This window comes from Sus scrofa, chromosome 5 (assembly GCF_000003025.6).
Source record: "Sus scrofa isolate TJ Tabasco breed Duroc chromosome 5, Sscrofa11.1, whole genome shotgun sequence".
Taxonomy (NCBI): Eukaryota; Metazoa; Chordata; class Mammalia; order Artiodactyla; family Suidae; genus Sus; species Sus scrofa.
Window position 1 is genome coordinate 47559865 of NC_010447.5, and position 24333 is coordinate 47584197.

At 41.5% G+C, this 24333-nt stretch overlaps 1 protein-coding gene across 1 annotated transcript in view; it reads right to left on the bottom strand.

Annotated features, from left to right (window-relative positions):
* Nucleotides 6402-24333, bottom strand: part of SSPN (sarcospan) — a 43065-nt gene continuing 25133 nt past the window's right edge. Inside the window, exons 2-3 of the mRNA XM_003126415.4 lie at nucleotides 16835-16921; nucleotides 6402-10439 (exon numbers count right to left, since the gene is read on the bottom strand). Of these exons, the coding sequence (XP_003126463.1) occupies nucleotides 10074-10439; nucleotides 16835-16921 (453 nt within the window). The 3' untranslated portion in view covers nucleotides 6402-10073. The remainder of the gene's footprint in view (nucleotides 10440-16834; nucleotides 16922-24333) is intronic.

A 24333-nucleotide genomic window follows, 5' to 3' on the forward strand; every position in this document is an offset into this window, starting at 1 on the left:
AGGGATAGAGATCCTACAATTTCCCTTGGTAAGTTCTTCTATATCTTACACATCCAAAGTTAGGAATGTCATTCTAATATGTATTCTAAATCCTTCCTACATAGCAAGTTAGCATTAAAAAGGAAGATGGGTTTGTAATGACACTGCTGTGAGCTGTATTCAAGCGGCCTTTTGAGTTGTTTTTGCAGTAAAAGTAGTCCCCACCCATTTTTGGATGCAGGTTGTGTTCTCATAAAATGGAAATTCTCTGATTTTCTCATGTGAGGTAGACTTGAACTCCACTTTGTCTCCTGGAAATAAACCATAAGAAGCAATTTTTTTTTTTCCTATTTCAAGGTTAGTGGGACTTTAAAATTACATGCCCTAAAATGTCCCCCTGTAATGTAGGCAAGAAGCTGAGCTTCAGAGATCCTTGTGGAAACCACTCTTCTTAAGGCAACATGGAAGCCCCCTTTCAGCCTCAGCCTTTTCTAACTCAGTGAGCTGAATAGGCTGAGCCCTGGAGCACATCCGCACACGAGATTTAGCATAGCAACATTTCTTATATGCTTTGTTTGGCGGCTGCTGTCCAGAGATCCACACATTGAACTGGGTGGACCAGTACCTCCCCCCCTCCCTAGGCTTCCCGGGTCTGTTTCACAAGGCTGTTGGAGATAGCTGCACTTCACCAAGTTCAGGGAGAGATCCTTTTTGAAAGCTTGGCTGAGGGCTCACATGTCGCCGAGCAGGGACAGAAACGTGCTTCCACTGAAACTAATCACATAGCTGGTCCCAGGTGAGAAAATGTCTGCTGCAGAAAGAAGTGAGTAAGAGCCTTGAGGGATCCTTGAAAGACTATGAGGTCCATGGGGAAGAGAAAGCAAGCTGGAGCAGGCTGTCCTCCTCTTTCTCTCCCGCCTCTCCCCAGGGCTGCTCTGGCAGCAGAGCCAGATGGAAATGTCACCTAAGGCACAATATTCGTCCTGGTCGACACCCCTGCCTTATACAGTGAAAGCTCCTTGGCAACACCATGCAGAGGTTCTCCTCATTTTTAATTGAATCCTAAGAGGTATATATGTATATTTTTTTCTAGAGGTGTCAGTGTAAAGTAATTACTAGAATCCCCAACAGGGCTCATCAGAGATGAGAAGACCTTATCCAATAGGTTCCTGTCATCCTGCCCATCCAGGGCAGTGATCACAGTTCTTGGCATTGTGGGCTGTTAACAGGAGCCTTGAAGTAAACCTCTGCCCAGCTAGATAAGAGAAACGGATTTCAGCGCGTGGGTATCTCTCCTTGGTGACCCAGACACCTTCCATTTTCATCAGCTGTTTATCAAAATCAGATTAGTAAAAGTATCATCAGGTCAGAATTGTTTATGCGTGTCTCAATCTTGAATTACAAATGACTTTCGGATGCCGCTTAAGCCAAATACTGTGACCTATTTGTGATGAACCAAGCTTTGTATTTCCGGCACCTCGCCCTAAACTTAAAATCCCCCCAAGACCACAGTCGTTAAGTCTCATTGTCGATGATTGATCTGAGTGAGATAGGTGAGGCTCACTCTGTGGGGGCTGTGGCTATGCGGTGAACAGATTCCATCTCTGTGATAAGTCAGAAGTCACTAATGGGTTATTCTGAGCTCTCCCAAGTAGAAGACAATGGAGCCTTTAGTAGGTTGTGCAGTTACGTAAGACATCTCTTTCCAAACAAAGAGGAGGGCAGGACACCCAGCCAAAGGCTTGAGCACAGGAGGCTGTGTGGTCTGGTGGTTCCAGGGAGAGACGTGGGGCCAGGGCTTCCTGGGTTCAGCTACCAGCCGAGACTCTGACTCAGGGGGAAGCACAGCCAAGTCTCTTGGCTGATGCAGAAAGACTGCAAAACCCCAGAGAGAAAACCACAGGTCTGTGCTCAAGGACTCTGGGGGAAAAGCACATTTTGGAAATTTAAAAAAAAAAAAAAAAAAATCCTCCTGTTAAGTTACAATTTGGGCCTTTTTCAACAAGAATTGAGCTTTTTTTTTTTTCCCCTGCTGATTGCCTGACACGTCCCGCTCTGGGCAGCAGCGTGAAGTCAAGCCAGGCTCCAAGGGTGTTCTGTGTGGGTTGAATACAGGAGCCCGGGGGTCCAAGCAAAGGCAGTCAACTTCGACGAGTTGTCACAAGCAAAGCTCAGGGAGCCAGGCACTGGGGGCAATGAGGTTCTGCAAGGATGCTTCCTTCTTCCTCCCGGTCCTGCCGGCCACAATAAAAAGTCCTCTGAGATGGTGAGAGGAGAAACCCTTCCTGCAGACGTGTGCATGCTTCCCTTCAGCAAGTCTGAGCAGGCATCTGCTCAACTGTAACCAGCAGCCTCTGCCTCGGCAGACCCACGTGGGTTCCCAAGCCATAGCCGGAGCCCAGGCCCAGGGGACGTGTTCTCCAAGTCCCACTGGCTCTGAAACTCTGCTTCCTCTGCCCAGATAGAGTAGGTGGCTGCCTACAGGGTTGAGTTGGAAGGACAGCTGGATGGGGCACCCCTTTCAGGCATCATGCCTCATTTCTCTGGACCTGAGATGCTCTCTGATCTTTAGGAATATCCTATGAACATGAAAATCATATTTCTAGAGCTCTCTGTATTTAAGGCCTAATCCTCAGCACCAGAGTTAACAATACCATAGTTGGGTCTCAGAGACATGGGTCAGGGGGTGGAGGTGGGGCAGGTTTTGCTGTGGAATGAGGTGTATGGTGAGTAGAGAGACCAGGGGACAGATGTACATCCCAGAAGTGGAGGTGGCCTTCCTTGTCATTTGACTATGAGCTGTCTGGGGAGACTTCAAAATTGGGTGGTGGTGAGTATGAGGGTTGTACCAGGATGGTTGCTTTGTCTAAGCCAAGCTATAGGCTCAATGGAAACCAGATTTTCACTTGTCATCATCCAGCCCCCAAATACACTGAAGACATCTCTCCTCCCTACAATTGTTCAAGGGCACTTAACTTTCCAGCCCCTGGTTACATAGCTAAGTTCAATGTCCCAAGTTCTAAACTTCTCTACTTTAAAATAAGTAAGCTCTCTCTTTTCAATTGTATGACCATCCCTTGGTCACTTTTGTTGCAATCTAAGAAAAAAAAACTTAATTAAAAGTTGAAGGAGTTCCCATTGTGGCTCATTGGGTTAAGAGGCCAACTAATATCCATGAGGCTATGGGTTCAATCCCTGACCTCACTCAGTGGGTTAAGGATCCAGCATTGCCATGAGCTGCGGCACAGGTCGAAGATGCTGCTTGGATCTGGTGTTGCTTTGGCTGTGGTGTAATGTAGGCTGGCAGCTGCAGCTTCAATTCAACCCCTAGCCCAGGATAAGCCCACATGTATGGCCCTAAAAAAGCAAAAAAAAAAAAAAAAAAAAAAAAAAAGTAAACCCACTCTTGCCCATAAAGGTGTCTGAGGGAACACTGCTTATTTTGTAAGAATAAGCAAATTCTATCCTGAGTAGAAAGAGAAGTAAAAAATAATTAATTGAGAGTAGTCACAACTTAAATTCCATCATTTTCAGACTTTGGTTCCTCTGCTCCTGACAATGCACCCTGACTGGCATACCACTTTCACACCCTCCCTGAGTAACCAAGAGTCTATCAACCACATGCCTAGGACGATGGAGGGAGAGAAATAGGGGGTGGGTTTCATGAGATGACAGTCATCTTCTCTGGTCACAAGTGCCACCGCCTTCTGTAGGCCTCCAGAGTCATCCTCTTGCTCTCTATAAGCATGCTTGTTGGGAACTACGGCACCCTGAACTTCTGGGGAAAAGGGTTTGGGTAGGAAGTCAAATTTAGTAAATGGAGCACCTCACCCAGAGAGAAGTCCATCCAAAGCATCCAGAATCAGAGACTCCAAGTGCCTGCTGGCATCTCATTGTCCAGCCCCTCCTCAAGTACTAGCCAAGCCTCCTCCACAGTTCCTGGCAGCAGCACCTTGAGGACCCCTGCCTCTTTCTCCAGCAGGATCCATGTGGAAGAGGAGGCATCAGCACAGGTACCATGGATGCATCTCCGCGTCTCCTCATCTCCCTCCCTCTCTCCCCCCTTCCCTAATCAGAGGATCTTGTTAAACAAAAGACTTCATATCTCAGTTGAAATCATGTATTTGGATTATCACCCTAGTATGTTTTTTTTTGCCCAGAGTAACAACTGTATCCTATATCCCTTTGATTAAAGGATCTTTCTGATGATTTTTCCTAACAGAAAAGACTTCCTCTAAGATCTCATGCTTGGAGAGGCATCGATAAACATATATAAATATTTGTTGGAAAGATACAGAAGAATAAATTGTTGTCTCCAAGCTGGCATCCCCATATATTAGTTTTATTTTCATTCCTTTAAAAATCTGAATTTTAAAAGTGCAATAGTCAGTGCTAGTTCTGCACTTCATAGAGACTAACTCGCAAAAGATGACTGTCATATGATAAAATAACATAATAATCTGTCATGAACTATAAAGATAGACTCTATCAAGGGGAAAAAAGTATATTTTGGGCTGTGTAACTTCAATATTTAAATTTGCCACAAATTTAAAGATATATATGACTGTTTTCCTATTCAGCCTAGAGAATGAAGCTCCAGCTGGTATTTTCTGACTATACTCAAAAGTACAGGATTCTTGAATGAAAATCAGTGATCCACAGAGTCAAGCATATTAAAGGTGCTTGGGGTTTTTTGTTTGTTTGTTTGTCTGTTTGTCTTTTTAGGTCTGCACCTGTGGCATATGGAGGTTCCCAGGTCAAAACGGAGCTATAGCTGCTGGCCTCCGCCACAACCACAGCAGTGCCAGATCTGAGCCACGTCTGCAATCTACTCCACAGCTCACAGCAACAGGAGATCCTTAACCCAATGAGACAGGCCAGGGATTGAACGTGTGTCCTCATGGATGCTAGTCAGATTTGTTTCTGCTGAGCCATGACAGGAACTCTGGCAGTTGTTTTTTTAAATAAATGAGGGATTGTTACCATTGGGGACTGACAATGTACCAAAGCTCAGTAAAGTTTCACTTTTAAAAGTTGGAGTCAAACATACTTCTGTTACATTAAATGGAAAAGGCTGTGAAAATCAGGAAAAATGTCTTGGCTTCTACTTCTGCCTGAGAGAAGAGCTCAGAGAAGTTGACCACCTTCAAGAAACATCCAGATGTGTAAAGTGAAAGCTAGGGATCAGCCAGCACATGATCCCATGCACGTTATCAGTAAGAGTTGGTATTCACTTATTTTAAAAGCAGAATTTCTATGTGAGGCCCATTTGATAATGGCTCTGGCTTATGAAAAGGAAGTCCCAGAAGGAGATAGCAGAGCAGAGCCCCTTTTCTGGTTGGATATGGGGACAGGAGCCTGAATTAACAAGAGAGCTTTGTAGCTGAGAGAGGAGGAAACCAAATGTTCCTCAAGCCCCTTCTATGAGCCCCTTTGCCCATGATGCTGTGAGGCAGTTATGCTTTTCTCCACTTAACAAATGAAGAAACTAAAGGCTAAATAGTTTGGTAGTTTCGTTGTGGCTCAGTGGTATCAAACCAGACTACTATCCACAAGGATGTGGGTTGGCTCCCTGGCCTCTCTCAGTGGGTTAAGGATCTTTCATTGCTGTGACTGTGGCGTAGGTCGAAGGTGCAGCTCAGATCCTGTGTTGCTGTGGCTGTGGTGGAGGCCAGCAGCTGTAGCTCCGATTTGACCCTTAGCCTGGGAACTTCTGTATGCTGAGGATGCAGCCCTAAAAAATAAAAAAAAAAATAAATAAAAAAAAAAAAGCAAAAAGAAGCCTAAATGGTTTGTCCAAAGTCACATAGCCAGAAAGTAGCAATCAGATTTCCAACCCTAGGACCTACAGCCTTAACACTAAGATAGGAAGTTCTGCTCAGCGTATGCGTCCTAAATTGTTTTCCCTTCCGTTTGGCATTCAACAAGCTTTTCTAACTAAATTAGAGAAAAAGAACCATTGCATTTTAAGGTATAATCGACTATTTAAATTGCCTCAGAGTTGGTAAGAAGCAGCCCTTGCTTTCCAATCTGAAATGGAATAGGCCATCTGTTTTTCTATATAATTAAATATCTAATATGATTGAGCAGGTAACACTGGACATGGATTGATCCCATTCTTTAGGCCAAATTTACTTGACATTAATAGATAATAAATAAAGATCAGCATTCCAAGGATCTTTTGCAAATTTTTTTTCCAGCTCAGGCTCCCTTTTGCCTGGGCAGCATTTACAACCTTGACTTTGACAATAGGTGCAGTAGACTAAAATAGAGACCGTCCCCGGAACAAATAAGTCAACATTCATATTAGTCCTTGGCTATTCCAAATCCAGCGTTCTGAAGTAAAAACTAAGCTGAGATATTGTATGTAGACCGGTTCACATGCAACATACCAGCACTTTAAAGTACATCCAAACACAGAGTTTTCAGAGATTATGAACATTTTATTAACAAAGAAGATCTGCATTATATACATCCCCTTAAAAACAACCATCTCACACATGTAGGAAACACTTTGTTTTCTGCTCATAATACCCTCAATGCCAGAAGAACAAGACCACGATACCAAAGTACAAGCCAATATTTTTGAAGGGGATAATCATTTGAGATAATAAAATACTAGAAAATTAGAAGAAACCAACCCAGGTATCCATGTCACAGGCTGCTCCACTGAGCCTTTATCTAAATGGATGTTTCTACTCTGAGTGAATATATGTGGACATCAGCTCTTTGTAGCAGTACCCTGAAGAGACAGTGTACATCTAAAAACATGATAAAGTCCTTCAAGTACAGTAAGAGTTGAGGGCCAGCGTGATTTACAGAAATGGATGCCTTTACAGCAATGGTTCAATGACAATTACTAGAAAATGTAAAGGGATGCTTCATGATAGGATGTGATTGGTTTTTCAGGGCAACTTTTAAGTTGCCTTTTCATGATTTCAGATTATCATTAACCGCTCTACTGCTGAACCCTTGGGTACCCCTACCCCACCCTTTACTAAAAACAACAACAACAACCAAAAAAACCCCTATAAACATATTCCGGATACCATGCATGCAAGAGAGGAAGTACAAGAATATGAACAGATTCTGATGTCCTAGACACAAATAGAAAACACACATATAATGGGTTCTCGCTGTCAGAACACACCCGACGTTGGCAGCTGGAAAACCCTCCAAAGAAACTGTATGGAGGTTTAACTTAAGGAGGGAAAAAAGTTAAGCCTGTTGCTTGACTACAGTTTCTAGGGCCTGGTGCAGCTATATTTTTAGGAATGGCTCCAAGGAGCTGCCTACACAAATTTGGATAGAGCAAGGGAGGCACAGATGGTGGTCACGTGAAGGCACAGACCGATCTGGTGGGCTTGGTTACAAAGTCTGCACATTTCGGCTGCTGTATTCCTCCTATTTCAAGTGCTGCCAAGTCCCGGCTGTTCCCCCTCCTTCCCAAGTCTTGATTCATTTAATTCTCCTGAAGGAGGTGGAAGAGGAGGAGGATTGAGCAAATCTTACTGTTTTATGGTTTAGAAGAGACAGTCACCCTCTTGGCTCCTTGTCAGATTTTAAATGTAACATTTTGCTAAGTGTAAAGCTGTGTATCTGTTCCTTTTCTGTTGCCATTACTGTAACTTCAATATTTGCAAAACACAACCTCAAAATACTTCAAATCTAGCCTGAAGCAGTTTGTTATTCATGCAACACAATTCTCACATGTATCAATACACAGGGAGTTTATAGAACAGAAATCTTTTCTTTCTTTCCTTTTTAATTTTTTCATTGTATTTTTTGTTCTGTCTTTCATTTATGCCTTTTCTTCTTCCTTTAGGGATTTAAGGATGATTTAATCACACAATTGCAAAACCCTCATTGTATGCTCATCATATATATATATTCCTGATTATTTTCTAACTTAACATCATGGCAGTTCTTACTGGTTGAATTATTTAGAAAAAGGAAGCACCCAAGCTAGAGTTATTCTACCATTTAAAATACCCTGTGAATCACTTGCAGAGCATAGAGCACCTTAGTGTTGTGTAGACTTTAATTTTCTGATAGAGAGAATGTGTAGTATTTGCTATAAAAAAATTGGTCAAGGTATTCAAGGTGTGCTTCCAATGGCGCCTGATCCACAGTAATTAGCACTGAAGCACTGATTTTTCATTCTTTAAAGAAGAGACGACAGACAGTTATTTTCTTTTTTATATAAGAAACTGTCAAAATCAAACTGGATTCAGTTATTGGAATTTTTTTTTTTTCCAACAGGGCCCAAAGTATTTTTCAGGTCATTATCAGGAGGCTTGGTATCTCGCTGATGTAATTTTTGTGTGTGATCGAACCTCTGCTCCAGATTCAGCCACTAAGCTCCCAGATGTGTATTTTTGGCCTGAGCTAGTGTGTAGGAAGGCCATTTTTAAAGCAAGACAATACATTAAAAGGTTTTAACATCTGTTAATCAGGTGTTTTATCTGGGGGGCATAAAAATATTTACGATTCTCCAACTAACTTATTTCCCTTTTTATGTGGATATTTATATCATGAAATAATTGACACTGTCATCACAGCTGATGGAATTATTCATCTAACTGTTAAGGCAACAAGGAAAGGATTTTCTTTTAGAGTGAAATTGACTGATTAATAAAATAGAGCAGTAGGCAATATGCAAGTGAAGCTCAATTATTATCTTGAGTTTCTGCTTTTAGCAGAGTATACGCATAGAGAAACGTCTTAGTAACATTTATGCTACGTGAATTTGCATTCTAAGCCCCTACCTTAAAACATTGATATTGTTCCAAATTTAATGATAACAATAATTAGAAAGAAAAGTCTCCCACCATAGGGTACTTGTGCTCATTTTAAGTTACAGTCACTTAAAAACAAAACAAAAACTACCCTCTGAATCAATGGCCAAATGTTCAAATAAGGACTTCAAAATATTAGTTTAAGTCTCTAGTCGACTGTGCATACAAACTAATAACAGGATTTCATATCAGATAGAGTTTTGCGAATGGAACACATCAGCATTACCCAATCTTCCTCAAAAATATTTAGCTGCCAAGAGATACTTCACAACCTATCACGAATGTGCTATTTGTATAAAATTTCCCATTACAAATGCTTTTGTTTTTGTTTAAATGAGTATTTTTAACCTGAGCTATTAATAAAAAAAAAATTTTTTTCTCCTTTGTAAAGCTGGGCTTTCCGAAGAAAGAATCTTGAAGCCTCCTCTCTTGTGAGAGTCATTTCCCCTAATACCGATGGTGCCACGTAAGTGCAGCCAGGACTCATTAAATAGACTTCTGAGCATAATTATAAGGAACAATTAGCTAGGAATTAGTTTTAATGATTTGTTTTAGATGATAGAATAGAAGCATAATGTAATTATTTTTAAACCTTCTACATCATGAAGAACACAACTACCACCAACTTGCAATTATGGAGAAACACAATCATCTAAAGCATTTAGCAAGTGGTCTGCTTACAGATTCAAACTACGAGAGAGGAGGAGAAAAGGCCGCCGCCCCAGCCCAGGTGTTTATAATTATGTAGCTTTTTGCAAATTCTCTTCCTTTTCTACTCTGCTCTTTTAAGCTGTTTCAGTCCTTGAAGACATCTCTGCCAGAGAAAACAGAATCACCCTGGCTGTTCAGCTCTCTCCAGACCCCTACCTTTCTCTGAGTTGTAGTGATGCTCATGGCAGGAGGTAGGACAGCCTGGAGAGAGATTCCACACAAGGTAGCAAGTGTGCCCAAATGTATCCAAATCAGACTGAATGGGAAGAAGATTATATAAGTAACAGATAAAATGAATATTAGGAATAGACTCCAGACTCTAAGGCTAGATCTAGACCATTCTTCCCCTGTACCATCTTCCTTTAATATCCCTAAGTCACTTTGGATCTGGGGAATTTTTAAAAACACTATGGAAACCTGAAGAAATGTTCTTTCATTTCCTGAAAAAATAGAAAAATATTCATTTAGAACAGCAAATATTAGTTATTGTCAAAAGTTCATTTTCTCTCCCTTCCTTTTCTTTTTTTCTTTTTGAATCTCAGCTAGTCAGGGTGCTGTTTTCTCTCCCATCTCTCAGCAAGAATGTTAAACCTTTGGCTGCTGACCTTCGGCAGCCGTCAGGGAACACATCCTGACACCCACATAAAAGACCTGGTACCTGTGTTTCCACATCATAAAACAGGCCAACAAGCACACAAGGCCGCAGACCAAGTTCAGAATCATCTGGATGAGTAAGAACAGTTTGAAAGTGCCAGTGATGCTGGTACAATCAGTCACATCCCGGTACACAAAGGTCCTGCTGAGGGGCTCTGAGGAGGGCAGTTTGCACTGGCAGGCGTCGAGTGCGGTTCCACAGGTCAACTGGGTGAGCTGGGCATAGTGGTGAGCAGCGAAGGCCACGGCCAGCACACAGACCATCAGGCCAAAGGCGCTCAGCAGAAAGTACAAGAGCTGCAAGAAAGCAGAAGAAAACCTTTCCAGTTACAGAGAATGTTGGATGAATATTAACAAAGCTAATGAGGAAAAGATGTTCTTCTCTCCCAGGAAGTTCCCTGAGGCAGGGGCTGTCTCTCCTCAGAAACGTGGTACCTAAGACATGGCAGTGGCTTGTTATGGATCATTCATGAGCAGCCCTGGAGCTCTGATGGTATTTTCATTTGTCATACAGATGTTGGGTGTTTTTCACGAATTGAGCCAATGGTATTAGCTTGATTTGGGGATGTTTGTATACGGAGGTAGCAGGCAGCTTAGATGAATCCCAAACCCGAGAGACCATCCCTGAAAGGCGTGCTGTGTTTGTTTTGACATTAACAGCTGCTGATATAAAGATTGAAACAAGACTAGAAAGCAGAAGCCAAGTTTCGTCAATGTAAACACTGTATTGGCCAAAAGTTGGCAATGACTGGTCAACTAGCAACATGGGATAGTAAAAAAGACTATGTTCAATGGAGTGGTTGCCAAACTGTGTCCAGGAATGCCAACATTCCCAAGGAGAGGTTGCTGGGAGGAAAAAAAAATTATGGCTCCAAAAGGTAGGTGACTTAATGCCAGCTTTATCACCTTCAAGTCCCAAGTCAACCAATAACCAGGTAGTTCCTGAGCATAGAAAGAAACCACAAATGGTCCTTTGGCCACTAAGGTTCTAAACAGACTTATGCATTCGTCTTGGCTTGGAAAAGTCTGGTGAAAGGTCTAACTCTGCTAATAAAGAACCATGGACTCCCTGAGCAACTCAGACATTTACCCTACATCGGAAATATTTTGATCAACAATTGTGAGTGCTTGTTGACATGGCCACTATACAAACCATTTTAGAGAACAAGAAATCCTCTGGTGATTAGACTTCCCTACTGGAAACTTTTCTCTTAAGGGTCTGGCTTATTGAGGATCTAGATAAGGAAGAGAGTCCCCAGCTGTTGGGATTAGTGGACTGAACCCAGTTCTTAGTGCAAGATTTATATTCCCACGGTCAGAAGTTGCTTGTAGAGCAGTTGCGGTGAATGTGAACTCAAAGATTAGTCACAACCAGGTTCAGATTAAAGCTACCCTTTAAAAGATTATACCCTTCCCTTGCCTTTACCTGCAACTAAACAAAAAAGCAAGCAAACAAACATGTATACGAGATTATATGTATGCCTTCTTACACACATAATGTATCCTCCAGATGAATGACTTTCCACACAGGGACCATTTCAAGTGTTTTCAAGTTTTAATATAGAATATTTAAAAATTTACTTTTTCTTTCTTGAATGCGTGTGTATGTGTATTGGTGTCAGAAGTGTGCAGCTGGCTTGCTGGAAAACTTAACTACTGGCACAGGAAAAGAGCAAAACTGGTTAAAGACATTTTTGTCTTAATATGGCTGCACAAGCAGAGAGTATAGGGGTTTCTCTGGATGGTCTCATCAAAGACACCTTAAGCATACACACTCGCTTTTTTATGTTCAAATCTTTTGAATGACTGTCAATAATTCATGTTTCTTCATCTATGAAAGTTTGCTGAAACATCTATCTCAGGGGCATAAGAATAACATACTCAACATATTCAGTCTCCCTTGGAGGGAGAGAACCAGAAAAACACACAGTGGCACCATTTACAATTTTTAAAAGGCCATATTTAATTTGTGACAATGCATCACCTTGGTCCTGCCTGTCCCCCAAATTTTCAGTGGCCATATTTTCATAATTACAGTTATGTGAAACATAACTTTACCTCTTAGGTTAAAAATTACAGATTTATTTTATGGAACCACTGGGGCAGAACATACGAAATATTTGGGGTTATTCTTAAATATTCAGGCTTGATGACTGACTTCAAATTCTTGATGCCAAGAGCCACATTAAGTTGTGCTGGCCGAGTTTTGCACGCCTGCCCATGGCAGCTGCCTTTCCAGTGCAGGCAGCTCAGAACGGGCAACTATTTGCTCTGGCGACTCTACCAGCCAGGAAGGCCCAGATTAAAGGGATAATTTCCTACCTGAGAGTCATCAACTTACGATGGCCCCAATTGGAGTTCTCTCTACACATTTATTGCCATCAATGGATGGAACTGAGGCGGTCCTGTCATAACCCTCCTACCTCCAATATACACATCCTTAGATAAAGAATTTCTATAACATTGATTGGGGCACTATCTTGAAACCAAGACAAGAATCCCTCATTCTCAATCTGTAAATAACTGGAATAGTTGCAAAAAAAAAAAAAAAAAAAAAAAGTTCTCTCACGATCATCACAAAAATCCATTCGCTAAAGTGAGAGTTCTGTCTATTTTTAAAAAATAGCCTTTTGGCTCAAAGATCAAAAGATTTGTCCAAGACATTTACCAAGTGCACAGCAGGGCTGGGTGGTGCTGTCAGGCATGGACTGGGGAGAAAGAACACCTGAGTTGGATTCCTGATTCTTCCCTCCCTAACTATGAACCTTGGGCAAACGAATCAATCCCATGTTCACCTCTGTTTCTTCATGTAGCTCCTACATCATGGGATTATTATAAGAATCAAAAGACTTGATATGTGTAAAGGAACAGTGGTCGGTATAAGGTAGCACTATTTGAGTATTTGTGAAAGAAATAAACACATTAGTGGACCTGAAAGAGCTGTCAGTTCTCAGGACTTTTAGGATATCATCCCTACTGGCTTTGTCTTGGAGGGCAACAATGCAGACTTGGCTTGTAGAAAGGATGCAAACATTTACACAAACACAGAGATTGCTCAGTTGTAACTGAGCCTCTTAAATATGCTAGAAGCCTCAAGAGCAGAAACAAAAGCCATGCCCCTCTGCCCCTTTAAATGTGAATACATTTTCACTGGTGCATTATCTCACACCCTGTGATTCCGCCTTTCCCACTGCAGGAGAGCATCAGGCCAAGTAAACAAGAGTGAGACACAGAATCAAGTTTCTTATCCATCTCAAGACATAAATATAGCCTTGATCCGCCAAAGCCTGTGGGCTACTTCTGCAGCGCTGTAGCAATTTTTCCTTCGAGGCTTTTAACGCAGCTGACAGCAACAAGCATCTGGGTTTGAATCTGTAATTTAAAATCAAGTGGCGTGTTTTACCTACACGGCACGAATAAACTATCAATGAAAGTGTTTATGGTGACCTTGGGAATGCGAGCAAATACATCTTGATACCAGCGGGGCTCGGGACGCATCCGTCTTGCCCGTGTCAGGCCGGACGGCGGGCGGCGCTGGGCTGCGGGAGGAGGCGCGGCGCCCCCGGCGCTTATGTAACTGCGGCGCCCCGCGCTCATCGCCTCTGATTGGTACCCGGCCACCGCTTCAGCGTTCGGTGACTTCGGGAGGAGGGCAGTGAGGCGTCGATTTAATTACCTTCCTGGTGGCAGGACTGGCAAGTCCCCTCTGCTGCCCGAAGAGCAGGAGGAGATGGCGGAGGAGATGGCGGCGGCAGCCCAGGGGCCTCCCGGTTATGGGTACCGGGCGATTGCGCCTTCGGGGCCCTCATAGGGGAATGTGCCCCGGAGTGTTTCTGCAAGCACACGAATCGGACACGTTTCTGAAAATCATCAAGGTGAGCCCTGAGAAAACAGGGCCACGGGGATAGGTAGGAGCCCAATCCGGGGCCGAATGGCTCGCGGAGCCCAGGAGCAGAGCTCAGGGAGGAAGATGCGAGGCGCCAACGGCTTCCAGGGCTTGCCAAAGGGCCGCCAGAGAAGACTGCTAGCTAGAGACAACACAAAACTCAAGACCCCGTGGCTATTGTCTGTAAGGAAAGGGAATGAAGAGAGCGGGAGCGAGGGAGAGGGAGAGCGCTTGCGCGCGCTAGCGCAGGCTGCAGTGAGATGCTGTCATCACTCCTGGATTGCTTGTCCTGGCTATCTGGGCGTTCAACAGGAAGAAATACATTCTCCGACAAACCTGGGCCAGGATATCAACACGTAAGCCCTAAAATTCAGTTTTGCTAGTGAGAAACACTATACTACATTTTATTCCGTCCCCCCAAATGATGTGAGGAGCACAATGGACGTCCCTATAACCTGTGTCTTTGGAAAACCTGGAGATTGACTGAAGCTCATTGCTCATTTTCGACCTGAAGATAATATAGCCGGCGCCTTAGAGAGCTGGCAGCAAGAATGGCTAAAGGTCACATTCAGGAGAAAAGTGTCTCTGTATTTGTCAATGTCTGTCACAGGTGAAAAAGATAAAAAAGTAGCTAATGAGATCTTCCTAGTGGGGAATTCTCAATCCGGCTGACATTGGCAGTGACTTTTTTTTTATTTATTTATTTTTGTCCTTGCTATTTTTTTTTTTTTTTTTTTTTTTTTTTTTTTTTTGTCTTTTTGCCATTTCTTGGGCCGCTCCTGAGGCATATGGAGGTTCCAAGGCTAGGGGTCTAATCTGAGCTGTAGCCACCGGCCTACGCCAGAGCCACAGCAACGTGGGATCCCAGCCGTGTCTGTGACCTACACCACAGCTCATGGCAACGTGGGATCCTCAACCCACTAAGCAAGGCCAGGAATTGAACCCGCAATCTCATGGTTCCTAGTCAGATTCCTTAACCACTGAGCCAGGATGGGAACTCCCCCTTGCTCCTTATTTTAAGTGCAGACCTTCAGATGGCTTTGGAGGGTCTCTATGAAGGTGATGCTATTGCCTATGCTTTTTTCCTGGCATCATGGAGGAGAGGGGGAAGAGGGTATTTAAACTAATGAACCTAGTTTGGAGCTCTTTTTACCTGATGAATGAAGTTCCTGTAATTTAACAGGCCATTTCTTACTAGGCTTTAGAGCTGCTTTTTTTTTTTTTTTTTTTTTTTAAATCATCAGTAAGCCTTACGGTTTAGTCAGAGCTCTACAAAAAAAGGAACATGAGAACATGTAGTATTTTATCTGGTCTTTTTTTTTTTTTTTTTTTTTTTTTTTTTTTCTTTTCTGGTCACACCCATGGTATGCAGAAGTTCCTGGGCCAGGGATGGAACCGGCACTACAGCAGTAACCTGAGCCACAGCAGTGATAATGCTGGATCCTTAACCCACTGTACCACCAGGGAACTTCCTATCTGGCCTTCTTTTAAGAAACACCATCAGACAGAAAATGTAAAATTTCCAAGTATGGGCATATTCACCCAAATTCTGACTCTATTAGTTTTTTTTAAAAAATAGCATCCATTAATTTTTAAATTAGAAAAGTTACATCTAACTATTGGAGGACCTTTCAAAATTAAAGAAAAAAAATACAAAATGGAGCTATAATCCCATCACTCACAGATGACTCTTTTTTTCTATGCACATAAGAGCTATTTTTTAATTTCTGTGTGATCTACCATACATTTTGTGTAGCTGGGATTTTTGCTAGTGAAAATAATTTGCATATTTTATTCACCAATTACTCTTTCACAACATGATTTAAATATGTATGTATGTATGTATCAGCACAGTGCTTTTTTATATCAATAGAATTTATGCCTAAATACTAAAATACACTAACATCTTATTTTCTGCATCTTCATAATTTCCAAATGATATAGTTAACTTACTCTTATGCCTTATGCCTTCTTATTTGGGTGAAGAAAGGAGTATCCAGTTTTTATACGTTTTCTTGTAGAAGAAAAGTAGACAATGTGAGTGGACAAAAAGCAAAAAAAGGCCCTACAACATTACAGAAAGCTTTTTGTTCTCTGCTGCAGGAGTTGAAAGAAAATGTACGAATTGGATTTCTGCTAGCTCTGATGGCTGAGTGGAGTGCTTATCTCCCTAAACTCGAAAAGGGTGTGTCTGTGTTTCCCTTTGGAGCAGATTTTACTGTGCAGTGGAAAATGCTGTGCACTTGAATTGGCTCCAACCAAATGCACCGTTTCTAACAGAAAAAAAAAGGCACACACAGGAAAGACACATACACTTGCTAAACCATGCATATCCCAGACTCCCGCCTTTGTCCTCAGACTCTTGGCACAGTCATTTGGATGCACCCAATGTACTTTTTCTGACTCAGTGATCCCACCTACAAGGGGAAATACACTTAGACTGCTTCATTATTGAAACATTCTAAAAACCCCCCAAGACAGGGAAGTGGCACTGATGTAGACACCTTTTCCCTGGCCAAGTGCTTTGTTGAACTGATGAATTTTCAATATTCCTTTTAAGGGCATTGGAGGACAGACTTCATATGCTCCATGCCAATCTAGTTCATGGAAATTAAGACTTTAAAAAAAAAAAATCAGCAATACCTTTGGGGTCTGGATGAATGGCTTCCTAAAACATTTTTTGGCTGCCTAAAAATGCCATTTCTAGAATAATCAGATATTCTATTCCTTAAAAAGCCCTCCTTTATTTTGTACCTGTATTTCTTTCTATGCCACGATAAAAAAAGAAAGAGAAATGACAACTTACTTTCATAGCAAACTGGATACATGTCCGTTCGTCAACTTGATATGAGACACAGAGCATAAACAAACCAAGATAGGCCACTAAGCAGACCTGCAATGGAGAACGGGGACAAAAGGATGTTATCAGGGCAAGCCGTGCATTCTAACGACATCCATCTCAATGTCTTTCACCAGCGATATTCTTGTTATCAAGGTGTTCATTTGCTTATCTTTATGTGCTATTTTTTTCTCAGCTTGTGGAACAGAGTTTTAAAAATAGGAAAATCAATTTCTTTCAACTTAGCCAGTATCTATTAAGTCATTTTGATGTGCCAGGTATTACAAGGTACCTCGGTGTAAAGAATGGTGAACAAAATTTTCTCAGCCTCAGTAAGTGTACAGTCCAGTCCAGGCCGTGATAAGCACACACTTTTTTTTAAGGCAGGGCATTGTATGTCAAATGCTATTCAGAGAAATACAAAAAAGAGGAAAAAAATAACATTGAGTTGGGCAATTAAAAAAGACTTCATGGGAGTTCCCGTCATGGTTCAGTGGTTAACGAATCCAACTAAGAACCATGAGGTCGCAGGTTCAATCCCTGGCCTTGCTCAGTGGGTTAAGGACCCGGCATTGCTGTGAGCTGTGGTGTAGGTTGCAGACACGGCTCGGATCCCATGTTGCTGTGGCTGTGGTGTAGGCCGGTGGCCACAGCTCCGATTCAACCCCTAGCCTGGGAACCTCCATGTGCCGCAGGAGCTGCCCAAGAAATGGCAAAAAGACAAAAATAAATAAATAAATAAAAAATAAAAGCCTTCATGAAAGAGGCAGATTTGAAATGGTCCTTAAAAGAGATGATGATGATAATAATAATCAACAATAGTTACTGAAAACTTTATGCTGGGGCTCTTCTTGGGGTGGATTCCCTCTGGTAATCAGTACAAAACCCTATGAAGTGGGTGCTGTTATGAGCTTCATATTATAAACGAGGGAACAGAAGCACAAATCTAGTAAAAGATGGAACCAGCCCTCAAACCAGGTAGCTTGGGTGAAGCAGGTACGAATTGTGTGGAAAGACGAGCAAACATGTATCCATGGTTGAAATAACAAAATACAGAGCAGAAAAGAGAGGTTGAAAATCTGGGGGCATAGACCTGGTTTAGTAAGTAGTGGCACTCCCTTGAAAAATTTTGAGCAAGGGAATGACAGAATTTATTTTCATGAATGAATGAATTCACTTCAGGAAAATGAGCAGTGGTGTTAGTTGGTTGATGAGAATCTTATTTTACTAATCTAAGCAAGATTCATCTATCAGGTGGGCCAGAGCTCAGATGGTGCTGGGCACAGGCTGAGAAAGAGGTGAGAGGAAAGGTGTAGAAAAAGTAAAATCTATACATTTTGGCTATTGCATGACTGATGGAAGGATGCTGGTGCCAGGGAAATTGAAAGCCATCTCCAAGTTCTTGAGTGTCAGTGACAGAAAGTAGGGGTACACCTGACTGAAAGAAGGCTGGCAGGAGGCTTAGTAACTTGGAGAGAAAATATATTTGATTTTTTAAAATCAAATTTTTAAGAAATTGAAGTACAGTTAATTTACAATGTTGCATTAGCTTCAGGTATAGACCAAAGTGATTCAGTTGTACATACATAAATATACACATATATTTTTAGATTCTTTGTCATTATAAGTTATTACAAGACATTGAAAATAGTTCCCTGTGCTATAGAGTACGTCCTTGCTGTTTACCTAATTTGTATATAGCGGTGCGTTGTGCGCTAATCCCCAAATTCCTAATTTATCTCCCCAATTCCTGCTATCCCCTCTGGTGACCATGAGTTTGTTTTCTAAGTCTGTGAGTTTACTTCCAGTTTGTAAATAGTTCTTTTACATAATTTTTTAGATTCCACATATAAGTGATATCATATGATGTTTGTCTTTCTCTGTCTGACTTACTTCACTTAGTATGATAACCACTGGGTTCATCCATGTTGCTAAAAATGGCATTATTTCATTCTTTTTTATGGCTGAGTAATATTTTATATATATATATATATATACACCCAGGGAAAATTCTAATTTGAAAAGATTCATGCAGCCCAATATTCATAGCAGTACCATTTATAATAGCCAAGACGTAAAAGCAACCTAAGTGTCCATCGACCAATGAATAGATAAAGAAAATGTGTTTTATAAAATATTCCATTTGATTTTCTCTTTAGTGCACTGGAGTTTCTTACACTGTGATTTAGAGTTTCCATTCAAAGCATATCTATTCACACTCAACTTTAGAAACCTTAAATGTTGCTAAGTTCTACATTAGTATGGAAAACATAAGCAACAGAATTACACTTTCTGATAAGCCCAATTTTCCTAGAGAGGGATGTAGGAAGTGTGGCTGAGAGTCACCTGCAAGTCATTAGATGGCTGGTTTGGCCATATTCATAGCTTACCCCTAGGGCCAGCTTGAACCCTAGACCATACCACAGCTCATGATAATGCTGGATCCTTAACCCACCGAATGAGGCAAGGGATCGAATCTGCATCCTCATAGATCCTAGTCAGGTTCATTACCCATGAACCATGATGGGAACTCCCTTTTTTTTTTTGTCTTTTTGCCATTTCTTGGGTCACTCCCACAGCATATGGAGGTTCCCAAGCTACGGGTCTAATCAGAGCTGTAGCCACCAGCCTACGCCAGAGCCACAGCAACTCAGGATCTGAGTGAGCCGTGTCTGCGACCCACACCATAGCTCACAGCAACGCCAGATCCTTAACCCACTAAGCAAGGCCAGGGATTGAACCCGTAACCTCATGGTTACTAGTCAGTTTTGTTAACGACTGTGCCACAATGGGAACTCCGGAACTCCCTATTTTTAATTTTTTTTTTTTTATTTTTGGCTGCCCCCACAGCGTATGGAAGTTTCTGGGCCAGGGATTAAATCCGAGCTGCAGCTGCTACCTATGTCACCGCTGTGGCAATGCTGGATCCTTAACCCTCTGAGCCAGGCCAGGGAAGCCTCAGCTGCAGATACAACTCTGGATCCTTAATCTGCTGTGCCACAGCAGGGACTCTATAAAGTTTTTATAAACCTCATTTTAAAAATATATCTGGAATTAAAAATATAGAGAGAGAGCTCCCATTGTGGCTCAGCAGGTTAAGAATCCAACTAGTATCCATGAGGATGTGGGTTTATCCCTGGCCTCACTCAGGGGTTAAAAGATCTGGTGTTGCCGTGAGCTGTGGTGTGGGTCGCAGATGCAGCTCAGATCCAGCATTGCTGTGGCTGTGATGTAAGCTGGCAGCTGCAGCTCCAATTTGACCCCTAGCCTGGGAACCTCCATAGGCCATGGGTGCAGCCCTAAAAAGACAAAAATAAATAAATAAATATATATATATAATTGAGGTATAAGTTTGATAAGGCCTTGAAGGGCTTACTCTATATTTTCAAATTAAGAATTTACAGCATTGAAACAATCAAAGAAAGACTTCCTTTTTTGTCTGTTACCAACAAATCAGATGGAGGCTTCTAAACCTGCTTCTGTGGGGACTGTTAAATCCCTAAGCCTGTGCCTGGGCTCCCTGGTCAGCATCTGTCCACAGGTGCATGGGTTTGGGCTCTCTCCCATGTGACTGTCTTTGTCCCTAGAGGCTGCTGTGAAGTTGGCAATTGCCAAGACTCTCCCCTTTGTCTTTATGAGAGACACATTCCAACAATCAGGCCCACAGACCAGTTTCTTAAACATCTGACTCTACCTTCTTTGAACAAATTTTCTACATCTGTAGCATCTCCTTCTTTGTAGCTTTAATTGAGCCTGCATTCCAGCAAGAAGTTGCACAGGAACATATAACCTCATTCTAGAGTATTTCACTTAGTCATTCAATAGAACATTTTTTAAGTCCAGGCTCTTTTCACAGTTCTGGGAATTGGGAGGTGAAAAAACCGTCTCAGCCTTCAAAGAGCTCTCAGTCCAGTGGGGAAAGACAGGAGAGTGAAGGTACAATGCCATGTAAGTACTAGGACCATGACTGCTCTAATACACGGAAGGGATGATTAACCTGAAGGCAAGTTGGGGAAACTTCTTGGAGGAAGATGGATTTTGAAAGGTAAGCAGGAGAAGGATGTGGGGAAGAGTAGAGAGAGTACTAGTAAGTACAAAAGCATGTAGAAATGCAGAGTAAACATTTAAAAACTCCAATAGCTTTGGTGCAGAGGATGGGAGAAGAAATAGCAGAAGATGAGCTTACAGAGATGGACATGAAGTAGGTCACAAATGACTTGTCTTTCAATCTAGCATGTTCGAAGCAAGGGAATTGTGTGATCAGTATTCCCTTTTAGAATGGTCTTTCTGACATAAACTGAAGCAATATCTTTTTAGATCCACCTCCAAGAGTAATGAAAATAAAAACAAGAATAAACAAATGGGACCTAATTAAACTTAAGAGCTTTTGTACAACAAAATGAAAAGACAAAATGAAAAGACAAACCACAGAATGGGAGAAAATATTTGCAAATTCAGGGACCAACAAGGGGTTAATTTCCAAAATATACAAACAACTCATGCAGTTCAACATCAAAAAAAAAACAAAAAAACAAAAAAACAAAAACAAAAACACAAAAAAACAGCCCAATTAAAAGAATGGGCAGAAGATCTAAATAGACATTTCTTCAAAGAGGATACACAGATGACAAAAAAGTACATGAAAAGGTGTTCAACATAACTAGTTATTAGAGAAATGTAAATCAAGACTACAATGAGGTATCACCTCATACCAGGCAGAATGGCCATCATCAAAAAGTCTACAAACAATAAAAGCTGGAGAGGGTGTGGAGAAAAAGGGAATCCTCTTACTCTATTGGTGGAAATATAGATTGGTACAACTACTGTGGAGAACAGTATGGCGGTTCCTTACAAAACTAAAAATAGAACTACCATATGACCTAGCAATCTCACTCATGTGTTGGGCATATATTGTAGAAATTGTAATTTGAAAAGATCCATGCACCCAGTGTTTATTGCAGCACAATTTATAATAGTCAAAACATTAAATAAACCGAAACGTCCACCCACAGAGGAATGAATAAAGCAGATGTGGTACGCACATACAATGGAATATTACTCAGCCATAAAAAATAAGATAATGCCATTTGCAGCAACACGGGTGTAACTAGAGATTCTCATACCAAGTGAAGTAAATCAAAAGAGAAAGACAAACACCATGTCACTTATACATAGAATCAAAGAAAATACTACAATGAAGTTAGTTATAAAATGGAAATAGACTCATAGACTTCAAAAATAAACTTATGTTTACCAGAAGGGAAAGGGGTGGGGATAAATTAGGAGTTTGGGATTAACATATACATACTACTATGTATAATACAGATAATCAACAAGGACCTAATGTACAGCACAGGGAACTCTACTCAATATTCTGTAATAGGAGTTCCCATCATGGCGCAGTGGTTAACAAATCCAATTAGGAACCATGAGGTTATGGGTTCGATCTCTGGCCTTTCTCAGTGGGTTAAGGATCTGGCGTTGCCGTGAGCTGTGGTGTAGGTTACAGACACGGCTCGGATCCCATGTTGCTGTGGCTGTGGCATAGGCTGGTGGCTACAGCTCTGATTAGACCTCTAGCCTGGGAATCTCCATATGCCACTGGAGTGGCCCTAGAAAAGGCAAAAAGACCAAAAAAAAAAAAAAAAAACTGTAATAATCTATACGGGAAAAGAATCTGAAAAAGAATGAGTATATTGGATGTTCCCTTGTGGTGCAGCTGGTTAAGGATCCAGCTTTGCTACAACTGCAGTGCATGTTCGATTTCTAACCTGGGAAATTCCACATGCCAGTGGGTGTGGCCAAAAAATTTTTTAATTAAAAAGAAAAAGAAAGAATGGTCTTTCTGGCTGTTAAGAATGGATGGGAAAGAGAAGACCAGCTAGGAGGCTTGTCCCCATCTACAGAGAAGTGATGAATGCCTGAGCTCATGTAGCAGTAGGGACAGAGAGTAGGTGTGCTTGAGTGACAGGAAGGAAGAAGAATCCCAAGGCTCTAGGAACTGATTAGAAGTGAGAGCTGGACCTGACCCCCTTGCTGTACAGTGGGAAAATAATAAAAAAAAAAAAAAAAAGAGAAGTGAGAGCTGAAGGAGGGGGAGCTGTCAAGTAGATGGAGTTCACATTTAATAAGACACAATATACAAGAGGAAGAGCAAAATGGGAATGGAAACTGATGATGTCCACATTAACTCAAAGCTCAGCTACATGGCCCTAGAGCTCAGGAAAGAGGTCTGAGCTAAAGATAAGCCCCTGAAGCAATGGAAACCATCAGAAATGCTGGATCACCCAGTGATAGTCTAGGGCCAAGGAAGTGACCCATTTATGAAGACCCTTTGAATATTTTATTTTTATTTTTATTTTTATTTTTTTGCTTTTTTAGGGCTGCCCCCACGGCATATGGTGGTTCCCAGGCTAGGGGTCAAATTGGAGCTGTAGCTGCCACGCCTATACCACAGCCACAGCAATGCCAGATCCGAGCCGCATCTGTGACCTACACCACAGCTCGGGGGAACGCTGGATCCTTAACCCACTCAGCAAGGCAAGGGATTGAACCTGCGTCCTCATGGATCCTAGTCAGATTTGTTTCCATTGCACCATGATGGGAACTCCAACCCTCTGAATATTTTAAACAGAAAGTATTTCAAATACACTTCTTACAACTTTGGTTGTACACCATGACATGTCTAATTTTTATCAAACTGACTATCCTTTTAGATTTTTAAAAGTTGCACTTCTAGGTCTGGATATAGGATATTTGCCATAGAGCCTCCTAGGTCTGACTATAGGATATTTGCCATAAAGCCTCAATCCAACATCTTTTAATTTCCTGGCCTTCTGATAAGGCTCAACAGGCTTTGGGATGGGGATGGATGACCATTTTCTTAACTACAGCTTTGCATATTAAAACGACACTTTATCAGAGAGTTTATATTTGGAGTTTCTAATGCGAGTAACTTATAGAAGAGTAGTATTTATTGAATACTTAAAACTGAGGGCTTAACCATCCGTTGTGAATGGATGAACAAAATGCATTAAATCCATACAATGGACTGCTACTCAGAAATTTAAAAGAATTACATTTTTTTCTTTATTTATTTCATCGAAATATCATACACTCAACAATGTGGATGATCTCAAAAGCATTATGCTGAGTGTCAGAAGCTGAAAGCAGGAGGATACATATTGCATAATTCCAGATGAAATTCTAGAAAATGCAAATGAGTCTATAGTGGCAGCAGTTCAGTTTAGGCTCAGGACCTGATGTAGAGAGAGGATGAGAGGCAGAGGGCAGGCAGAAACTTTTGAGGGTAAGAATGATCTGTATCTTCATTGTGGTTGTGGTTTCATTAGCTGTATACATGTCAAAACTCATCAAGTTGTAGTCTTTAATATAGGTGCAATTTATCATATATGTAGCATACCATAATAAAGTTGTTGTTAAAAAGAATAAAAACTGAAGGCTCT